Source organism: Amia ocellicauda, chromosome 11 (assembly GCF_036373705.1).
Source record: "Amia ocellicauda isolate fAmiCal2 chromosome 11, fAmiCal2.hap1, whole genome shotgun sequence".
Taxonomy (NCBI): domain Eukaryota; kingdom Metazoa; phylum Chordata; class Actinopteri; order Amiiformes; family Amiidae; genus Amia; species Amia ocellicauda.
Genome location: NC_089860.1, coordinates 28,903,228 through 28,921,616, shown reverse-complemented (window position 1 = coordinate 28,921,616; position 18,389 = coordinate 28,903,228). Strand labels below are relative to the sequence as shown.

Below are 18,389 nucleotides of genomic sequence, written 5' to 3'. Positions count from 1 at the left end.
CTCACCTAAAGGATTATTAGGAACACCATACTAATACTGTGTTTGACTCCCTTTCGCCTTCAGAACTGCCTTAATTCTACGTGGCATTGATTCAACAAGGTGCTGAAAGCATTCTTTAGAAATGTTGGCCCATATTGATAGGATAGCATCTTGCAGTTGATGGAGATTTGTGGGATGCACATCCAGGGCACGAAGCTCCCGTTCCACCACATCCCAAAGATGCTCTATTGGGTTGAGATCTGGTGACTGTGGGGGCCAGTTTAGTACAGTGAACTCATTGTCATGTTCAAGAAACCAATTTGAAATGATTCAACCTTTGTGACATGGTGCATTATCCTGCTGGAAGTAGCCATCAGAGGATGGGTACATGGTGGTCATAAAGGGATGGACATGGTCAGAAACAATGCTCAGGTAGGCCGTGGCATTTAAACGATGCCCAACTGGCACTAAGGGGCCTAAAGTGTGCCAAGAAAACATCCCCCACACCATTACACCACCACCACCAGCCTGCACAGTGGTAACAAGGCATGATGGATCCATGTTCTCATTCTGTTTACGCCAAATTCTGACTCTACCATCTGAATGTCTCAACAGAAATCGAGACTCATCAGACCAGGCAACATTTTTCCAGTCTTCAACTGTCCAATTTTGGTGAGCTTGTGCAAATTGTAGCCTCTTTTTCCTATTTGTAGTGGAGATGAGTGGTACCCGGTGGGGTCTTCTGCTGTTGTAGCCCATCCGCCTCAAGGTTGTACGTGTTGTGGCTTCACAAATGCTTTGCTGCATACCTCGGTTGTAACGAGTGGTTATTTCAGTCAAAGTTGCTCTTCTATCAGCTTGAATCAGTCGGCCCATTCTCCTCTGACCTCTAGCATCAACAAGGCATTTTCGCCCCCACAGGACTGCCGCATACTGGATGTTTTTCCCTTTTCACACCATTCTTTGTAAACCCTAGAAATGGTTGTGCGTGAAAATCCCAGTAACTGAGCAGATTGTGAAATACTCAGACCGGCCCGTCTGGCACCAACAACCATGCCACGCTCAAAATTGCTTAAATCACCTTTCTTTCCCATTCAGACATTCAGTTTGGAGTTCAGGAGATTGTCTTGACCAGGACCACACCCCTAAATGCATTGAAGCAACTGCCATGTGATTGGTTGGTTAGATAATTGCATTAATGAGAAATTGAACAGGTGTTCCTAATAATCCTTTAGGTGAGTGTAAAATCCATTACCTAATGGTACTTTGATCTCTTTATTATTATTATGTATTCTTCAAAGAAGCCACATCTGTCCTTACAAGCTTTTCCTTAACCTGCTTTCTTGTAGCCATTGTGATATTTTCTCTCTGCCATAACCACATCTTTGTGAGGGATACCAGTCAGTATTTAGTAATACATTGTGCACTGTGTTGCAATCTATTATAGCACAATGGTAGCCCATGAGATCCAGTATAGCAGCTTTCCTTGCTCTCTTTGACATCTCTATTTGGTAAAGACAGGGGAAGAGAAAAAGCCAACTGATCAAATAAATCTCTGAACCACCAACATCACACGGACCCAACTAATCATGACCAGACTGCTGTGAAAGATTCTTGATTGGCCAAAAAATGCTGCTCAAATGCCTACTCATGGCAGGCAAGCATAAGTTTCAAAAGGGAGAAACATTTTTTGCTTTTATTGCGTTTTTACAATTAAATTAATTTGAACAGCCTGTTGTCCTTAGGCAACAACAGTAATAGAAAATTCTGGTATTTAAGCTCTACAGGGATTTCAGTTGTTTCATCCCATCTGTGCTCTTTCTGTATTGAACGAACGAGCGGCTGTGTTAGAAGTGTCTATCTTCCTGTGTTTATAGGAGATTCACGACAAAGGCAGAAATTAAAAGTGATTAGAGCTGAGTTCTTAGTCTGTGGTTTGTTAGATTCCTTTCAATTCATTTTGAAACTTTTTCTGCTACCTTCTATTATTGCATGACTTATCGAAACCATTATCTGAGATGCCGTGCAAGATGTAAAACGTCTCTTTTAGAAAAAATGAATTATTTGATTGTGTATGTTCTCAGAAAGGAAATTTTGGTGCAGTCAAATGTCATAATAAACAGGTCTTGCCAGCTCATACTGGTAGCTCACTACTAACATAAAAGTGAAAAACTAAAAAAACAACTGGCCATGTACTGTCAGTACATAAATACCCTAAACAGTTTACCGCATGTGAATTATACATTAGAAAATATATAAGAAGGGACAAAATAATGTGATACAATTGTAAGTCACCCTGGATAAATGTGTCTACTAAGAGATATAACAGTAATGTGTGTGTGTGAAAGGTTACAAAAGCTATGGTTACTAACAAAACTCCAGGAATGCTTAAGATAGGCCATGTAATATTTGAGCTACAATGTCAGACTAAGATACAAACTAAAATACAAAATATACAACTCTGCCCCCTGCTGGTAAAATGAAACATTAAGGATTCATGAACAACAATAAGAGCCAGATGTAGTCATACTACAAGACACAAGATAATCTAATTGTAAATATGTGGGTCATTCAAGTGTTTGGCATTATGAACAACCTGCTTTTATTAAGCAGCTGGTAAGGATTGGAGTGTTTTAGATCTCCAATAATTTACTCCAGCTCATTATACCAGAGTCACTGCCTACCTAGTAAACCACTACATGACCAATCCTAGTGAGGGTCAGGACCGGTGGTATTTGGTCACTCTGTACTGTATTGAACAACTGCCCCTGTGCTCTGGAACAGAAATGTGCTTGCTGCATGAGTGGTAATTTATAAGCTTCTTTGGCATGGCCACTCACTGCATGTCACAGAGAAATATCCGTTAGGGGCTAGAGCTCTTGTGACTGGGAGATAAGATTCGCTGTGTATTACTCCTGCAACGCCCCATTTCTCGGTGCCACTGGTGAGACAGTGAGAGCAATGCACAGACAGGACTTATGATGGCTCCTCAATATGCTCCCAGTCTCAGGACAAGCTTGCCTGTGTTGGCCATACTCTTGGAAACTGTGTTTGTTCTGCTGTTTGCATTCTTTGTTTCCTATGATGTGGTTTCTTCTCGTCCGAATGAATTATTTTACTACACCTATGCCGGTAAGTTAGCGATTTGACACATTTTTACAGTTGAGGACAGTTGCACAGTTTTCTTTTGGCTTGTTCCCATGCAACCTTATTGGACAGGTTTAGCATGTGCACGTTTCTGTTGACCAAAGATGTGAATGGAAGTTATTGTGATTATCAGAATGTTTTGAAGTTTGCTGGAGGAAATGATTAAGCAGTTCAACTATAGTAATACAACATATTTGTGGAAAGTATTGGGAAATATGATTAAATCCACAGAAGGGCATTTTAAATGTTGAAAGATAATACCAAGCATGGCAAAGCAAATACATTTTACAAATTTGAAGATTGTGAGCTGTAAATGTTCCTTCTCCATTTAAAATTCCTTCTTAAAAACCCTTAATGAATTGCTCTCCTAAGACCATTCTTTCTTTGAGAAGAAATTATACCACCAAATCCTTGCAGATATGCCAGAAAGAACTGTGCATGCTGGTCAATCCTAATTCACCTTTCAATCACTCTCTAGTGCAAAGCATTAAAGGTAGATTTAGATATGAAGAGCAGAAGAAGGTCAGTTGACACCGATTTCCAGTGGCAGATCCCTACTTTATTTGTTTTTGAACCTCCTTCACCAACACACATATCTAGAGTAAAAGCTCTTGCTAGCTGCTGACGCTGTTGTGTGAGGTACATGGGTGTCGTCAAATTCAGGAGAGAGCAGGGTCGCAGCTGTGAGTGATAAGGGAACTCTCTACGTCTGTTCATGGTGACACACGTGGAAGTTTGTCTCTGACTGGGGAGATAAGGCCAAAGCTTCTGTTATAAAAAGGAATTTATTTTCTCCCCCTTGAGTACTGAAAATTGAAGTTGCTGAACATAAAATCCTGAAAATGCATGTTTGCATTGGGCAGAAATACAGAATCCTGAAACTTCCTTGCAAAAGAACAAAGCTGTTGTTTATTTTAATTTGTTTAGTACCTTTTCATTTTCTTTGTGTTGTGTTGATATCTGCTCATGCAGGTAACATGGCTGGATGAGACTATAGCATCAATTGGATACAAGCAGCCAAACAAGCAAGAGAACCAGAATGGCCTCCTCTGAGATATCAGTTTATCAGATATGTTTGCAGAATACTGTGGGCTACTTAGAAAGTTTCCACGGCTTTATTTACAATTTTCCAGTCCCACCAGAAACCATGTTTGAGACATTTGTAGCCATATGTAGCCATTCCCTTCCTGAGTTTTCTTACCTCATTCTCCCAATAACAGATTTCCAGGATGTCCATGTGATGGTGTTCCTGGGATTTGGCTTCCTGGCGACCTTCCTTGTGAGATATGGATTCAGCAGCTCTGGATTTAACCTACTCATAGCTGTCATGGCTGTGCAGTGGGCCACGCTGCTCAATGGCTTTTTCTTTTCAGTAAAAAATGAAAAAATCCACATTAACTTGAAGAGGTAAATACATCTTTCTTGGCTCCGAGCCTTTACCATTAACATGCCCTCTACAGCTACATTATGCCTCATAATTCAGCAATAGTTAACCAGATTTTAGTATCTGTATAACAGTATCCATCCACGAGCTTCAACTAGACTAGACTAGAGGAGCTTACTTGCTGAGTTTATGTTGACACGTTGCCATGTGTCCCATCAGCCTGATCACTGCTAACCTGTGTGCAGCCTCTGCCCTCATCTCCATGGGATGCGTCCTGGGAAAGACCAACCCTGTCCAGTTACTGCTCATGGGCCTGATCGAGGTCACTGGCTTCGTCCTGAATCAGTGGATCATTCACTATTTCCTGGGCGTGAGTCTGGTGCACTGAAGTCTTGTACCTTTTATATTTATTTATATGTGCAACTTTGAAAAGTTGAATGCCATCTCTTACATCTACACACTACATTTCTGTATTGTAATTAGTTATTTATTTTTTGCAGGAGGAAGGGGTCTATAATTAGCTTTTGTAGTACAGGAAGTTATTGATTTGGTAGATAATCCTCAGAATTAGGAACTGAAGCCACAATGTCATATGTTTTCTTTGTCCAGGGGGACCAAGTTAACATCATCATGCAGCTGTGCCTCTTTGGAGCGTGCTTTGGTGTGACGTTGTCTTGGTCTCTATATCGTCCTGGATTGGAAACCAGGCATGAAAAGGAGAGGTCTACCCTTGTGCTGAATTTGTTCTGTATGATGGGTAAGTGGATGCTAAATGGATGAAGTTGGCAAGCTGCTCTTTGTTCATTCACCTTTTATCATTAAAGAGTCATCACCATCCTCTCAGTTATGAGGTTTATTGGTAGACAGAAAGTAAACCGAATGTCTTTTACATCAATATATAATTTGTTCTTCCCTATGTGTACATACTGTGAATTTAGCACCTGTCACAAAGTATTTTCCTTGTAAAACTGAAAAGGAGAAAGGAGCATCTCCGATCTTAAAGTGATTTTCAAAAGAAGTCAGCCGTGGTTTAAGAATGACAAAGATGAACATCATATTAAACGAGATATTAATTCGGTCAAGATCACTAGGGAAGCACAACATAAATGAAGCCTAAATATCATACTGCTGAATGACAACCAAAAAGTGTGATCACCAAAATAACCCCCCCGCCCCGTCCCGAACACCGTGTTTACTCTATTCAAAATAATCCAAAACACTGTAAACAGAAAACAACATTAAAAACATTCTACACAGACAATGTGTATTGATCGGAGAAGCCCATCAAACTGAGGCAATACTACCATATAGAAGAACAGGTGTGTAATGTATGCAGAGGAGGGCAGACAGAGCAATAACAATCCTTAATTTGTGCTCTAGGGACACTCTTCCTTTGGATGTTTTGGCCCAGCTTCAACTCTGTGCTGACTGAAGACACGACTAAGAAGATGAATGCTGTTTTTAGCACTTATTTCTCTCTCGCTGCAAGCACAGTCACCACCTTTGGGTGTTCAGTTCTGACCAGCAAGAAAGGAAAGATAAATGTGGTACTGTAAAGGCCTATCTTTCTATTTTGCGCACTGCTGTACCTCTGGAGGTTTCAACCACAGCCCTGCTCCACCCTTTCCCCCCTCACCCTCCCGTTCAACCAAACCTGCTGGTCTTTCTTCTCACTGAACTCTAATTCTTGAATTTAGATTTTCATTCAAACATTCAATTGCTGAGTTAGATCTTTGGAGAATGCAGGATATCTGTAAAACTTTACAAGCAGTTTGAAATCACTTTTTTAGGGGCTGCAAATTAAATAAATATTTACATACATAAAATCAAACGTTAAGACTGGCAGATTCATGCATGCTTTATTAATATTCCTCCCAGCTAATTTCCAATTAATTGCCTATGTATGATTTTTACTTTCCAGTTGCATTAAGCTTTATCAGTTCTAGGAAGAATATACCAAAAATGAACAAAAGAGATAATAAGCTTTTGTTAGTGTTCCATCATGTTTCTACAATGGCTTTTGTATTGTTTTTTTTTTACTTTTTTTTTGCAACTAAAATTAGCTTCTGTTCGTACATTATACTAGTAGCCAAACAGGAATGGAAATACTTTTTGTTTGACAATTTATAATTTCATGTTACTACAACATCCACCTGTAATCTTCCAAATCTACATCCATGCTGGACACAAACTAACAATAAACACCAGCTGTAGAAATACTGTTGAAATATACAAATGCAATACTGTAAGTAAAAAAGGAGTGAAGGCAGGTCTCTGATTCTGTGTTGTAGTACCATATCCACAACGCTACGCTGGCGGGAGGGGTGGCTGTAGGGGCTGCGGTCACAGTGATCCCAGAGCCTTGGATAGCCATGACCATAGGAGTCATTGCAGGACTGATCTCCACCCTGGGACTGAAGTACATTAAGGTAACGGGCAACTCAATGAGGTTCAGGGCCCACACTCACTGAAAGAGATGGGTGTTGTGAGTTACTAAGGGAAACATTGTATAATACATAGTTGCTCATGATTAATTCATGATGAGTAAAGGAAATAAGAATAAGTGTGCCTTGTACCACGAATACATACTCACTACGGACACAGGCTTTATTCAATCAATAGGAAATCACCTGTATCACTAACATCAGGAGATAATGCCATCAACATTTACACAAACAGGTCTGTGTGAAGACCTTTCACAAACAATCAAACCTTTCTTTCCCGAACATGCAGAGTCCTCATTTATCTAAACCCACTGACCTTCCACTCTTCCTCCACATTACGGTGTGGACCTGTGGTTTACAGGTGTGCTCGTGTCTTGCAGCCTCACATGAAGTTTGCGTTTGATGTTCACGACACTTGCGGGGTCCTCTATGTCTTCGGTCTGCCTGGAATTATGGGATTTGTCGCCAGTATCATTCTTCAACTGGTTGCTGCCACCAACTTACTGGTGTAGGTGACCTTTACTCTATTCTTCTATGTTTCTGCAACACTGTTATTGCTAGCTCGATCTTATCCTAGCAAGCGCTAGCAGTGATTCACTCATTGAACATACAGGGTGACAGAAGCAGATGTTTTGCAGTGCTATCGAAGTCTACAGAAGCCATTGCAATGTATGCTGAAAAATAATGCAATCAATTAAAACATGATAATTTTTCTGTTCCAGAGTTTTGAAAGACGTTGTGTTTCAGCTGACTGCCCTCTCTGTGACTTTGACCATAAGTCTGACGCTGGGCATGATTACAGGTGAATCCAATAAGATCTGTCCCACTAGGAAAAATCAAATGCAAAATCCAAAAATTGCAAAACATGCAAAAAGAACAGAAACATACATTTCCCCAGACCCCCGATAAGAACTGAAAATTGCGATGAACCAATTGCAACATTCTCAATTGCAATTAATTGTTAATGAATTGACCACCGATTCAGCCTAGAGAAAACTACAATTCTGGTTGACTAAACTAAGATAAGACAGGAAATCTGTGTACATTTTTGATTGCCACTCCAGAGATATCAGTAACATAATAATTATAATAATTTGTGTTTCTCCGTATTATAGGCTTTCTTTTAAAATTGAATATTTGGAAGCCAACACAGGACAAAAAATGCTTTGATGACCAAGCATTTTGGGAGGTAAGGATTGTTTGATGGTTGCCCCAAATGGTAGTGCCTGGTCAATGCCAAGCGATGCCCTGTCTGACACTGTACTTGGGACCCACCTAGCACAAAACATATTTCCATTGCAGCTTGCTGAAGCCCTGTGCTTTTAAATACCCTTGAGGTTCAGAATTCAATCAATATTATTGTCATTGATTATTGAACGGGTGACGATTAGGTTTTATTAAGACTATGGATCAAAAAGAAAACCTCTTGCTAGGTGTGAATGAGTACTGCAGTATGCCAAGGCAAGTGAAAAACAATATCAAGCAATAACCAAAGCACGCACTTGCTAATGATGTATATGGTTGCGTGCAAATTATTAAACCAATAATTGTGCTTTTGATGTACACTGTTGTTACATACAGACCTACTCTCTTTTACAGTTTCCACACCTGGTCATGGAGCTTTAACAAGATGCCCAAACAACACAAATCAGCCAAGCTGGAGAGTATGCCAAACTGCGCTTTCAAGCAAGGGAAAAACTACACACAAATCAGTGTATATTTTGTACAGAATTAATTACTTTGTGGGTATTTGCCATTTGGATGAATATTGTAATATTTGTTAACCTGAGTTCCTTGCATCCATGCTGTAAATGGCTAAGCTTTAGCAGTTCAGTACACTCTTCCCCATGTGTGTGCGCTAAATGGAGAGCTACTAAATCCCCAGGAAGTCTAAACATTTTTCTTAAGAAAACAGAATAAACCAGTCACTTGACACACAGACCCTCATTTTTATAATTTGTGTGGCATTAAAAGTTGTCTCACATAACCTGCAAGGTTTAGATTCAAACTAGATTTACTCCATCCATCCATCTTCGAAACCGCTTATCCTGGTGAGGGTTGCAGGGAAGCCAGAAGGCAGGAATACACCCAGGACGGGACACCAGTCCATCCCTGGGCAACACACACAGACAGGGCAATTTAGAGAGACCAATCAACCTAACCACTAGATTTTCTTTCACCCCAAAATACAGAACCATGAACTTTCACAACACTAATAGAACTTTATCTGATGAAGTAACCTTACCCAAGGTCCCCTTTTCATTTCCTGTATTTCAAACCTCTGTAGATCCAAACACCATTTGGGAAATTCAAAGCCATCAGAAATTAAGCCAACTGTTCCTTATAAAGAAAAAATGCTGTGATGCAACTGTAATGCCAATTAACAAATCCAAATGGCAAATAAAATGTGATTAGCCATAGCTTACAGCTTAGTGCCCACATGGGTAGGAAAATTATGTTATATATCCAGTTTTAGATGTGAAGTATTTAGGTCTACAATTTAAATTAAGAAATGCACACTGATGTGGTTTCAATAGTAGCACCATCTCTGTGGATGCATTATTGAATTATTTATGCTTTCATATATTTGTCCCAGAGTATATTGTATGGAAATATTGTTGTATTTTATAATAAAATTGATAAACATTACTTGAATCTCATGAGCCTCAATGCCATTAAAACCATACTGTTTAAGGTCTATACATTCTGATGCAAACTACAAAATGTATCAATGTTTAGGTATCCTTGTTAATTTCTGAAATATATAGACACATATCTTAGAAGAAAAGGAATTCCCTACACATCCTACATTAAACAACAAACAAACAATTACACACAGTTTTAAGGATACATATGCTTTTTTATTTAAAGGTACTAGTTAACATTCCAAAAGACCCAGTATACCATTATTGTGGGAAACAAATGTAAAAAAAGCCCAGATTCCATTTGAAAAGCATTAAATCATTGTTAAATGTGCAACACTTTTCTCTCACACCAGCCTGATATTCCTCAGTTATAACAACAGCAGGCTAACCACGATGACTTTATGAATCTGTGACCTCGACTCTCTTCTCACACTTCTGTTATTAGTCTTTACAAATGGACAAGACAGAAATATAATGTCTGTGTACAATCTGTACCTTATAAAAGAGAAATGTGTTATATACCTGTCCCATATTAGTAAATTACCGATTACTGGTAACTTATGTATTTTTGACAGTTATTAACAATAGCAATATTGATTTTGAATGTCAGATTTCTATTTTCAGGACAGACAACTTTAGATAGCATAACTACTTCAACCCTGAACATGGAAGCTGAACAAATCATACAAACAAAAGGAAGTCTGCAACATGAAAGCAGGACAGTCCAGAGTTTTCGAAATTGTGCTTCTTTCCCCCCAAAAAAGGTCCACATATAAATATCAAAGCAATATTGTAGACTTAAAAGAAATAATGACATTTCATATAAAAAGACATTCCACAATGTTCCAAAAAAACAAAAACAAAACAAAAAACATTAAATATGCCATGAAGAGAAAAAAATCCAGAATTCCTTGCAGTTCTTTGGATTGGTAATAGTTACTGTATACAGTAGATATTACAAAAAAAAAGCATTTCAGATGTCATTCTTTATCCTTCATGATGAACTGAAACAAATCATTTCAGTTAATATCCATGTCAGTATAAAGTAAAAGTATTATTAACAGAGCAACGAGTTATGTATACAATAGTATTTGAATAACCCATTTAGTGTAAGCAAATTCAAATTATTGTACAGTGTTGTGAGAAAAGAGGAATGATCAGACCTCTCTTTCTGACTGAAGACAATAACTTTTCCTTTTCTTGGAAGGGAAAAATAATCTTTAGCCTTAAATAAACAATTAAAAAAGGTTAACACCCCTTTTAATACGATAGCAAGTTAACTAGTTTAAGGGGATTTCAGGCATATAATTAGTTAATGCTTAAACACACTGTTTATGGTTGCTTACTGAACAGTCCAGCAAGGACATAAATGACAGAGCAACACACTGGTCATCACTGCGTAAGAAACTGCACACAGAACTGGGAGGAACATCGCTTACTGAACTCTCTCGCTCAGGCCAACGCAGTAAACAGTTGCAATCACAAAATGTATGGATAAGTATCCCTTTTTCTAGGGTAATGTCACTTAGATAACTCTTGTTTTGGTTTCAATATGCAAGGGATGCTATGTGGTTTATCTGAATTTAAAAAACTTTGGAGTGTGCCTTTATACGCACAGCCCACAAATCAACGAGACGTTGTGGAAGGAGATTTTTTTTTTTTCCACTACTCTGTTAGGTTTACAATGGAAAGGCCACTGTCCAAATGACAGATGTTTAGTGTTCCACATTCAAACGACTCTTTGGGCTTAGTGTGTTTGCACCATTGGTTTATTTATGACAATTTAGACTGACTGCTTTAGGTTGTTTTTCCCCCCGTGCTATACATCTTCATAAAGAGAAAACATGGGTTACCAAATCTTGTAAAGTCAAGAGGTGGTGTTCAAAAATGTACAAGTGTATGAATTACCAGAAGAGAGGGATAAGGTAAGAAGTAGGGGAAGTAGGAGACATCTACTGCCACAAGTCTTCAGTGCGACCGAATTTGAACACCAGGCCCCTGCAAGAAAATTATAATATTAGCTAATGGAAAGGTTGTTTACCGCCGTCTACAATACTCAACCACAGGAATCTGTCTACCTTCAGATAACAGCCCAGATGCCACTGAAACTTCATTCTACCCACCAGGCACAAACTCTACACTCTCAATGGCAGCTGTCCCCCCGGTAGATGAAAAACATATTTGTTTGAAAACCTCAGCAAGTCTGTGCCCTAGCTCCTTACTATGGAGTATGATCAGTGCCAAAATTAAGATGAACGTGATTATGAACATGAAGATGATTATTAACATGATTATGAAGATGATTATGAAGACGAACATGAAGAGGATTATGAACGTGAACATGAAGATGATTATGAGCACTGGATAGGACAATTAGCTACCGCCCATTAGCTCTGATTAAGAGTTCAATGTTTTGTCACATCGAAAAAAAAAAGAAATACAAGAGACGCTACGAAATGTAGAAGCGCACTGAGAAATGTGAATAGCAAAGAGACAAACGGGAAATAAATATATGTTGAAACTAATGAATGTATAAATACAAGTTTAAATAAATAAACAAATAAATAGATGAATACATAAATAGATAGCCCTAAATGTCCATGTATTTGTATAATCGTGTATTTATTTTCTCTGTGTATTTAAAATGTAAGCTTGGATAGTCCTCCATACTCTGAAAAAATACCAGTCTCACAGTCATGTGGCATAACCAGTACTCTGGAGCCTCGCTAAAGGCACCGCTGTGAATGTGCATTGTGACGCGGGAGAGCGGGGTTCGAGTCCCCGCCGAGTTGTTACGTTATGATTATAGCCTTCCTATTACTTTATGTATGTGTACTAAAGCTCCATAATACTTTATATAAATCCTAAAATTATTGCAATAGAGTAAAATCTAGGACTTAATCTAACACCTCCATTTATATATAGATACCGTGTGAGCGAGTAGATGTGTCTGTACATTTTCCAGAAAAAAAACACAATAAGAAAATTATTCAGTTTTAACTTCCATTGAAACACGTCTGTCTGCCATTGCTCCGTCTCTGACTTCTGACCACTTTCTATGGCAACATTGTAAAAGTGGACAGTCTGCATTTTCATCTTCATCAGTGGTATTTTTTGGGTTCAAATTATGATGTATGGATGATGTTTTTTTAGGTTTATTTATTTATTTATTTCAACATGTATTTATACATTCATTAGTTTCAACATGTATATTTATTTCCCGTTTGTCTCTTTGCTATTTACATTTCTCAGTGCGCTTCTACATTTCGTAGCGTCTCTTGTATTTCCTTTTTTTCGATGTGACAAAACATTGAACTCTGTCAATCAGAGCTGGTGGGCGGGACCAGTGCGCTTACTGTCCTATCCAGAGCTCATAATCATCTTCATGTTCACGTTCATAATCCTCTTCATGTTCGTCTTCATAATCATGTTCATAATCATCTTCATGTTCATAATCACGTTCATCTTAATTTTGGCACTGATCACCCTCCATAACTTACAGTGCTGCAAAAGGTAATGACTGTCTGCCTCAGCTCCTTTGTTTGAATGGGATGGGGGGGTTGTGAAGAAGAACAACGCAAGTGGTTTAACGTTAGTACGTGTATTCTCTGTAATACAAAAAAGTGCAAATGCTTTACCCTCTTAGTCTGTTTTGTACAAACCCACAGAATAGTCCTGACAGCTGAAAGCTAATTTATTTTTAAGTGACAAGCTGATAAGAAAATTCATCAACCTAAAAGATATGATCTAAACTGCTGCATCAGTGTAGTATTTATCTGTAGCTACTCACCCAAAGAAAATAAAGGCATTTTGGAAGAAAACTGCAATTCCTGGATATACCACTTCCTTCTCTGTAAAAAACAAGATAAAAATAAATCCTATTAAGTAAAATTTTTGCAAAACGATGCTGCAATGTCCTCAAATTGTTATAAGGTCATGTTCACTTTATTTAATTTCCACATTATAATAAGCGATCTCCTAGCAATTCCCAAAAGTACCTAAGTGTCAGCCTTGCTCCAATTGAGCACCGCCAAGCTCAGTAAAAGCTGCACACACATACTACTGTTAACAGAGTTAGAAACAATTTACTGGAGCATCCTTTCAACAGCATTCTCATTAGGCAGCTCTGTATTTTGTATTTCAACATTTCAAAGGAACAATCTACATATTGGTGCGATTCTTATTTGTATTTTTTCTTTTTTTATCTAAATATGGATTATTTTCTGGGAACAGTCAGCCCAACAAACAAACAAAGGAACACTTACGTGGCACCACAAAGCCCCCGAACAGGATCCACATAGAGGCTATGAGAGAGCCAAAGGCCAGCATGAAGCCGATGAAAAGCCAGATACGAGCACCTGGGGAAGACAGGAATTGGCATGGGGACAGGGTCAGTGACGGGCTGGGACAGGAAGACAGGAACAAATGGGAGGATTCCAGACTACATATTTTTCACTAGCTCAGAGAAATTTCAGTGCTCATTTTCATGGATTTAATCGGACATTGATATGCATGTAAGAATTGCAAAGTTCATAAACTTGCGCACAAAAAGAGAAAGAGAAACCCAACAGAAAAAGCCACAATGAGGAAGTGTGCTTAACTAGATACTAGGTCTGGTACAGGGACAGGGGAAAAAACAGAGACCTGTTTGCAAAAAGGGCTACTATCCAAAGACTAAGGAATAGCAATCTCCCTAAACACCGTCTCTACACTTCATCTGCAGTTGAGAATCTTGATTGATCATAGCTTTCAAACACTGAACACTGAAACAAACACTGGCAAATGCAGATAAATGTTTGACTGACTGCTGCAAAATTAAACAGCACTTGACCTACCTGTCTGACCCAGGCATCCTTCACTGTAGCTGTCCCCACGGACCTGCCCATTGGACACTGCGTTTATCCTGAAGACAAAGCATATGTACTATTAGGTATCAGAGGTGTAGAGTAGGCTACCTAAAAAAGATCTTTCAGGCTGGCAGGCAGGAAGAACTTCATTCAAATGGACACAAATCAACTGTAACATTTCAGCATCTTCCCAAGGCAATTGGGCTGTTTGTTAATTGAGAATCATCATAAATAGTAAGTTGGCATTTACTGTTAAGGCCTTCTTTAAACAGCAGAAATGTAAAGGTTCCTTGCACTCATTTAACTTTTAAAAAGGTGGTTAGATTGACAATACAAAATAAGTCTTTTCATACATTTACAGGATGTGGTATCCCTTACATGCAATTTAAAAATGCATTACCATACCGTACCATATAGTAAGATTAAGTAGGTCATGGCCAAGGAGGTTTTATCATGTGATATACTGACTGATTTAATTGACTATATCAATGCATGCATATTAAATTTATTTTGCATTTCTGATATTCTTGAATAACAATTTATTAGCCTAACAACTGTGAGTCTTCATCCTGAGTTCTGATTCTGCACTGTAAAGCCAAATAGAAAGATTGGCACTATACACCATGGTATTACGCCAATAAGATACCCAACCCATTATAAAACCCAGTAATTAGTTTAGACTCGTGCCTGTTCTGTATCCCTATGCAAACTGCACCATCACAGCAGTTGCATTTCCATTGACCACCTGAAGGTTATAGTCTGAGAATCTGCTCTAACCAAAAGCCTCTCTGAAATGTGATATAATGGGATGGAAGCTGCATCAGAAAGACAGCAGCCTTGAAGACCGAACCCCCCACACAACTTGTCCACCCCCACAAATGGGCAAACTGAGAACTGCACTGGACGTACACTCACCTAAAGGATTATTAGGAACACCATACTAATACTGTGTTTGACCCCCTTTCGCCTTCAGAACTGCCTTAATTCTACGTGGCATTGATTCAACAAGGTGCTGAAAGCATTCTTTAGAAATGTTGGCCCATATTGATAGGATAGCATCTTGCAGTTGATGGAGATTTGTGGGATGCACATCCAGGGCACGAAGCTCCCGTTCCACCACATCCCAAAGATGCTCTATTGGGTTGAGATCTGGTGACTGTGGGGGCCAGTTTAGTACAGTGAACTCATTGTCATGTTCAAGAAACCAATTTGAAATGATTCGACCTTTGTGACATGGTGCATTATCCTGCTGGAAGTAGCCATCAGAGGATGGGTACATGGTGGTCATAAAGGGATGGACATGGTCAGAAACAATGCTCAGGTAGGCCGTGGCATTTCAACGATGCCCAACTGGCACTAAGGGGCCTAAAGTGTGCCAAGAAAACATCCCCCACACCATTACACCACCACCAGCCTGCACAGTGGTAACAAGGCATGATGGATCCATGTTCTCATTCTGTTTACGCCAAATTCTGACTCTACCATCTGAATGTCTCAACAGAAATCGAGACTCATCAGACCAGGCAACATTTTTCCAGTCTTCAACTGTCCAATTTTGGTGAGCTTGTGCAAATTGTAGCCTCTTTTTCCTATTTGTAGTGGAGATGAGTGGTACCCGGTGGGGTCTTCTGCTGTTGTAGCCCATCCGCCTCAAGGTTGTACGTGTTGTGGCTTCACAAATGCTTTGCTGCATACCTCGGTTGTAACGAGTGGTTATTTCAGTCAAAGTTGCTCTTCTATCAGCTTGAATCAGTCGGCCCATTCTCCTCTGACCTCTGGCATCAACAAGGCATTTTCGCCCACAGGACTGCCGCATACTGGATGTTTTTCCCTTTTCACACCATTCTTTGTAAACCCTAGAAATGGTTGTGCGTGAAAATCCCAGTAACTGAGCAGATTGTGAAATACTCAGACCGGCCCGTCTGGCACCAACAACCATGCCACGCTCAAAATTGCTTAAATCACCTTTCTTTCGCATTCAGACCTTCAGTTTGGAGTTCAGGAGATTGTCTTGACCAGGACCACACCCCTAAATGCATTGAAGCAACTGCCATGTGATTGGTTGGTTAGATAATTGCATTAATGAGAAATTGAACAGGTGTTCCTAATAATCCTTTAGGTGAGTGTATATCGCATAGGCCACAAAGAGAGTCCTCAGAATCCCACCCTTACCCTTTCAAAGACTTACATTAGAAAAGCTATGGTGGCTATGACTCCACAAGCATGGTAGGAATGGTTGAACACTTTGGCGTCTTGGTGTATGACAGCCGCATCGATAATGATCCACCATCCACTGAAGAACTGCAGAATCAACATAAACAGCCATGAGCAACATGAAATGATTAGTCTCCTATACAGTGCTTTTTGGAAGAGCTTAGACTGAAGAATGGAGGGACTATCAATTTAAAATCAACTTAAGGCAAAATATTATTATTATTATTATTATTATTATTATTATTATCATTAATAATAATAATAATAAAAAGTAGGAAAGAGGGATAGTGTTGGTTTGTAATTAGCAGATACATACCAAAACCCCTGCAGCTATTGACGCTATAGTGTTCCTCTTCTCACCCCAGTCCACACACTCGCATTCCCCACATCGGATATTATCCATAAATCCAGACATTGTTCAGAGCTGTAACGGGCAGGGTCGGGGGAAGTTAAAAACACATACTTTGGCACACACATGATGCATGTCATTACTGGCGTTGGTCTGTGGAGATCTAAGTACAGAGCACACTGTCATCAAACACACAACTGCACGATCCCTATGTTTTTGTTGCTAAAAGTAAAACTAAAGTGCAGAACACTGACAATGGTGTTTGTGTAGTCATCCAAGTATAAATTGATACAAAGAAATCAATAAGAAGAAATGAATACATGCGTTCTAAAATAATATTTCACAAGAGTGCTTAACACGTTACATAGACACCATGCATTACAGCGGGTTGTGTAATGCATTATCAACTAAACAATGTGTGTGTCTGGCCCACAAATATAATACAAAATCTAGCTACAGACCAAATAGCTTCAACAACAAATCGCAAAGATCTTCGCTTAGCACTCACTGTGTAACACGATATGTAATCTATATATCACAAGATTAAGACTAAACCAACCATATAAGCGGAGTCTTTTGTTAGTCAGATCTCAACGGGAAGATCGGCTTCATTTATTTTTTTTCCCCACTAATACCGACAACAAAACCGCAAAGCTTTGTGGGGGATGCAGTCCAACTAAGCACTTTGATCCCACGAATCAAAAGGATGGGAGCCGGTGCTCAAACTACAATCCCCACAGAGCCCTGCTGCAGTCAGCACAGACAATAAGTAAACGAAACTGCGACATAAAGGAAACAGATATAAAATATATTATGATGGATAGATTTTAAAATAAATCAAATCTGTCGTTACGTACCCAATATATGAACTGCCATAATTAAGATGCCTTAATTTTAAAGTGGTCAATATCTCCCTGTAAGCCACACTGCACATCGAGACTTGACACAATGAGAATTCAAAACCTTTGACAACACCAACAGTGCATTTAACTAACATGCACAATACTTATTTTTAAAACACCTGTGATAAATTAATGCTTAATGGCGATTGTACTAAGTTATTTGTCAAGATTTACCTTTTCTTGTTCGTGTTCAAGAAGACGCCGTTTCCGAGTATATATTTTTTTCCTTTGGCGCTTGCGCAGTACAATTTTCCACGCCTTCGTGGTGTCCTCCAGTGGAACATGCTGAAGCCGGATTGGAGTTAATCCACAGACTCTGCTACATTGAATGATATGTCAACATGTGACATATAACACAGGATATTTGTTCCTGGGAGTTTTATTTATAGCAGCAATTATATTAATTATATTAATATAAGGTGGAAAAAATCAGTTGCATTTCCCTTTTTATTTTGCAACAATAATGCAGACAGTGCAA

At 39.0% G+C, this 18,389-nt stretch overlaps 2 protein-coding genes across 3 annotated transcripts; one reads left to right on the top strand and one right to left on the bottom strand.

Annotated features, from left to right (window-relative positions):
- The first annotated feature begins 2,931 nt into the window (after positions 1–2,931).
- Positions 2,932–9,603, top strand: rhd (Rh blood group, D antigen). Its single transcript, XM_066717310.1, has 10 exons — positions 2,932–3,111; positions 4,347–4,533; positions 4,730–4,880; positions 5,120–5,267; positions 5,891–6,057; positions 6,802–6,939; positions 7,335–7,462; positions 7,677–7,756; positions 8,070–8,143; positions 8,554–9,603. Exons 1-10 carry the CDS (start codon positions 2,958–2,960, stop codon positions 8,578–8,580), a joined length of 1,254 nt encoding a protein of 417 aa, XP_066573407.1. The 5' UTR covers positions 2,932–2,957; the 3' UTR covers positions 8,581–9,603.
- A 190-nt stretch (positions 9,604–9,793) lies between these two features.
- On the bottom strand, positions 9,794–18,186 carry tmem50a (transmembrane protein 50A). 2 transcript variants are annotated; one of them, XM_066717306.1, is made up of 7 exons: positions 18,086–18,186; positions 16,977–17,084; positions 16,635–16,747; positions 14,435–14,502; positions 13,865–13,957; positions 13,390–13,450; positions 9,794–11,597 (listed from the first exon to the last, which is right to left on the bottom strand). In XM_066717306.1, exons 2-7 carry the CDS (start codon positions 17,073–17,075, stop codon positions 11,552–11,554), a joined length of 480 nt encoding a protein of 159 aa, XP_066573403.1. In that variant the 5' UTR covers positions 17,076–17,084; positions 18,086–18,186; the 3' UTR covers positions 9,794–11,551. The 2 variants fall into 2 exon arrangements, with proteins under 2 accessions (XP_066573403.1, XP_066573405.1); XM_066717308.1 differs by lacking the exon at positions 18,086–18,186 and adding an exon at positions 17,569–17,686.
- Between the last annotated feature and the right edge of the window lie 203 nt (positions 18,187–18,389).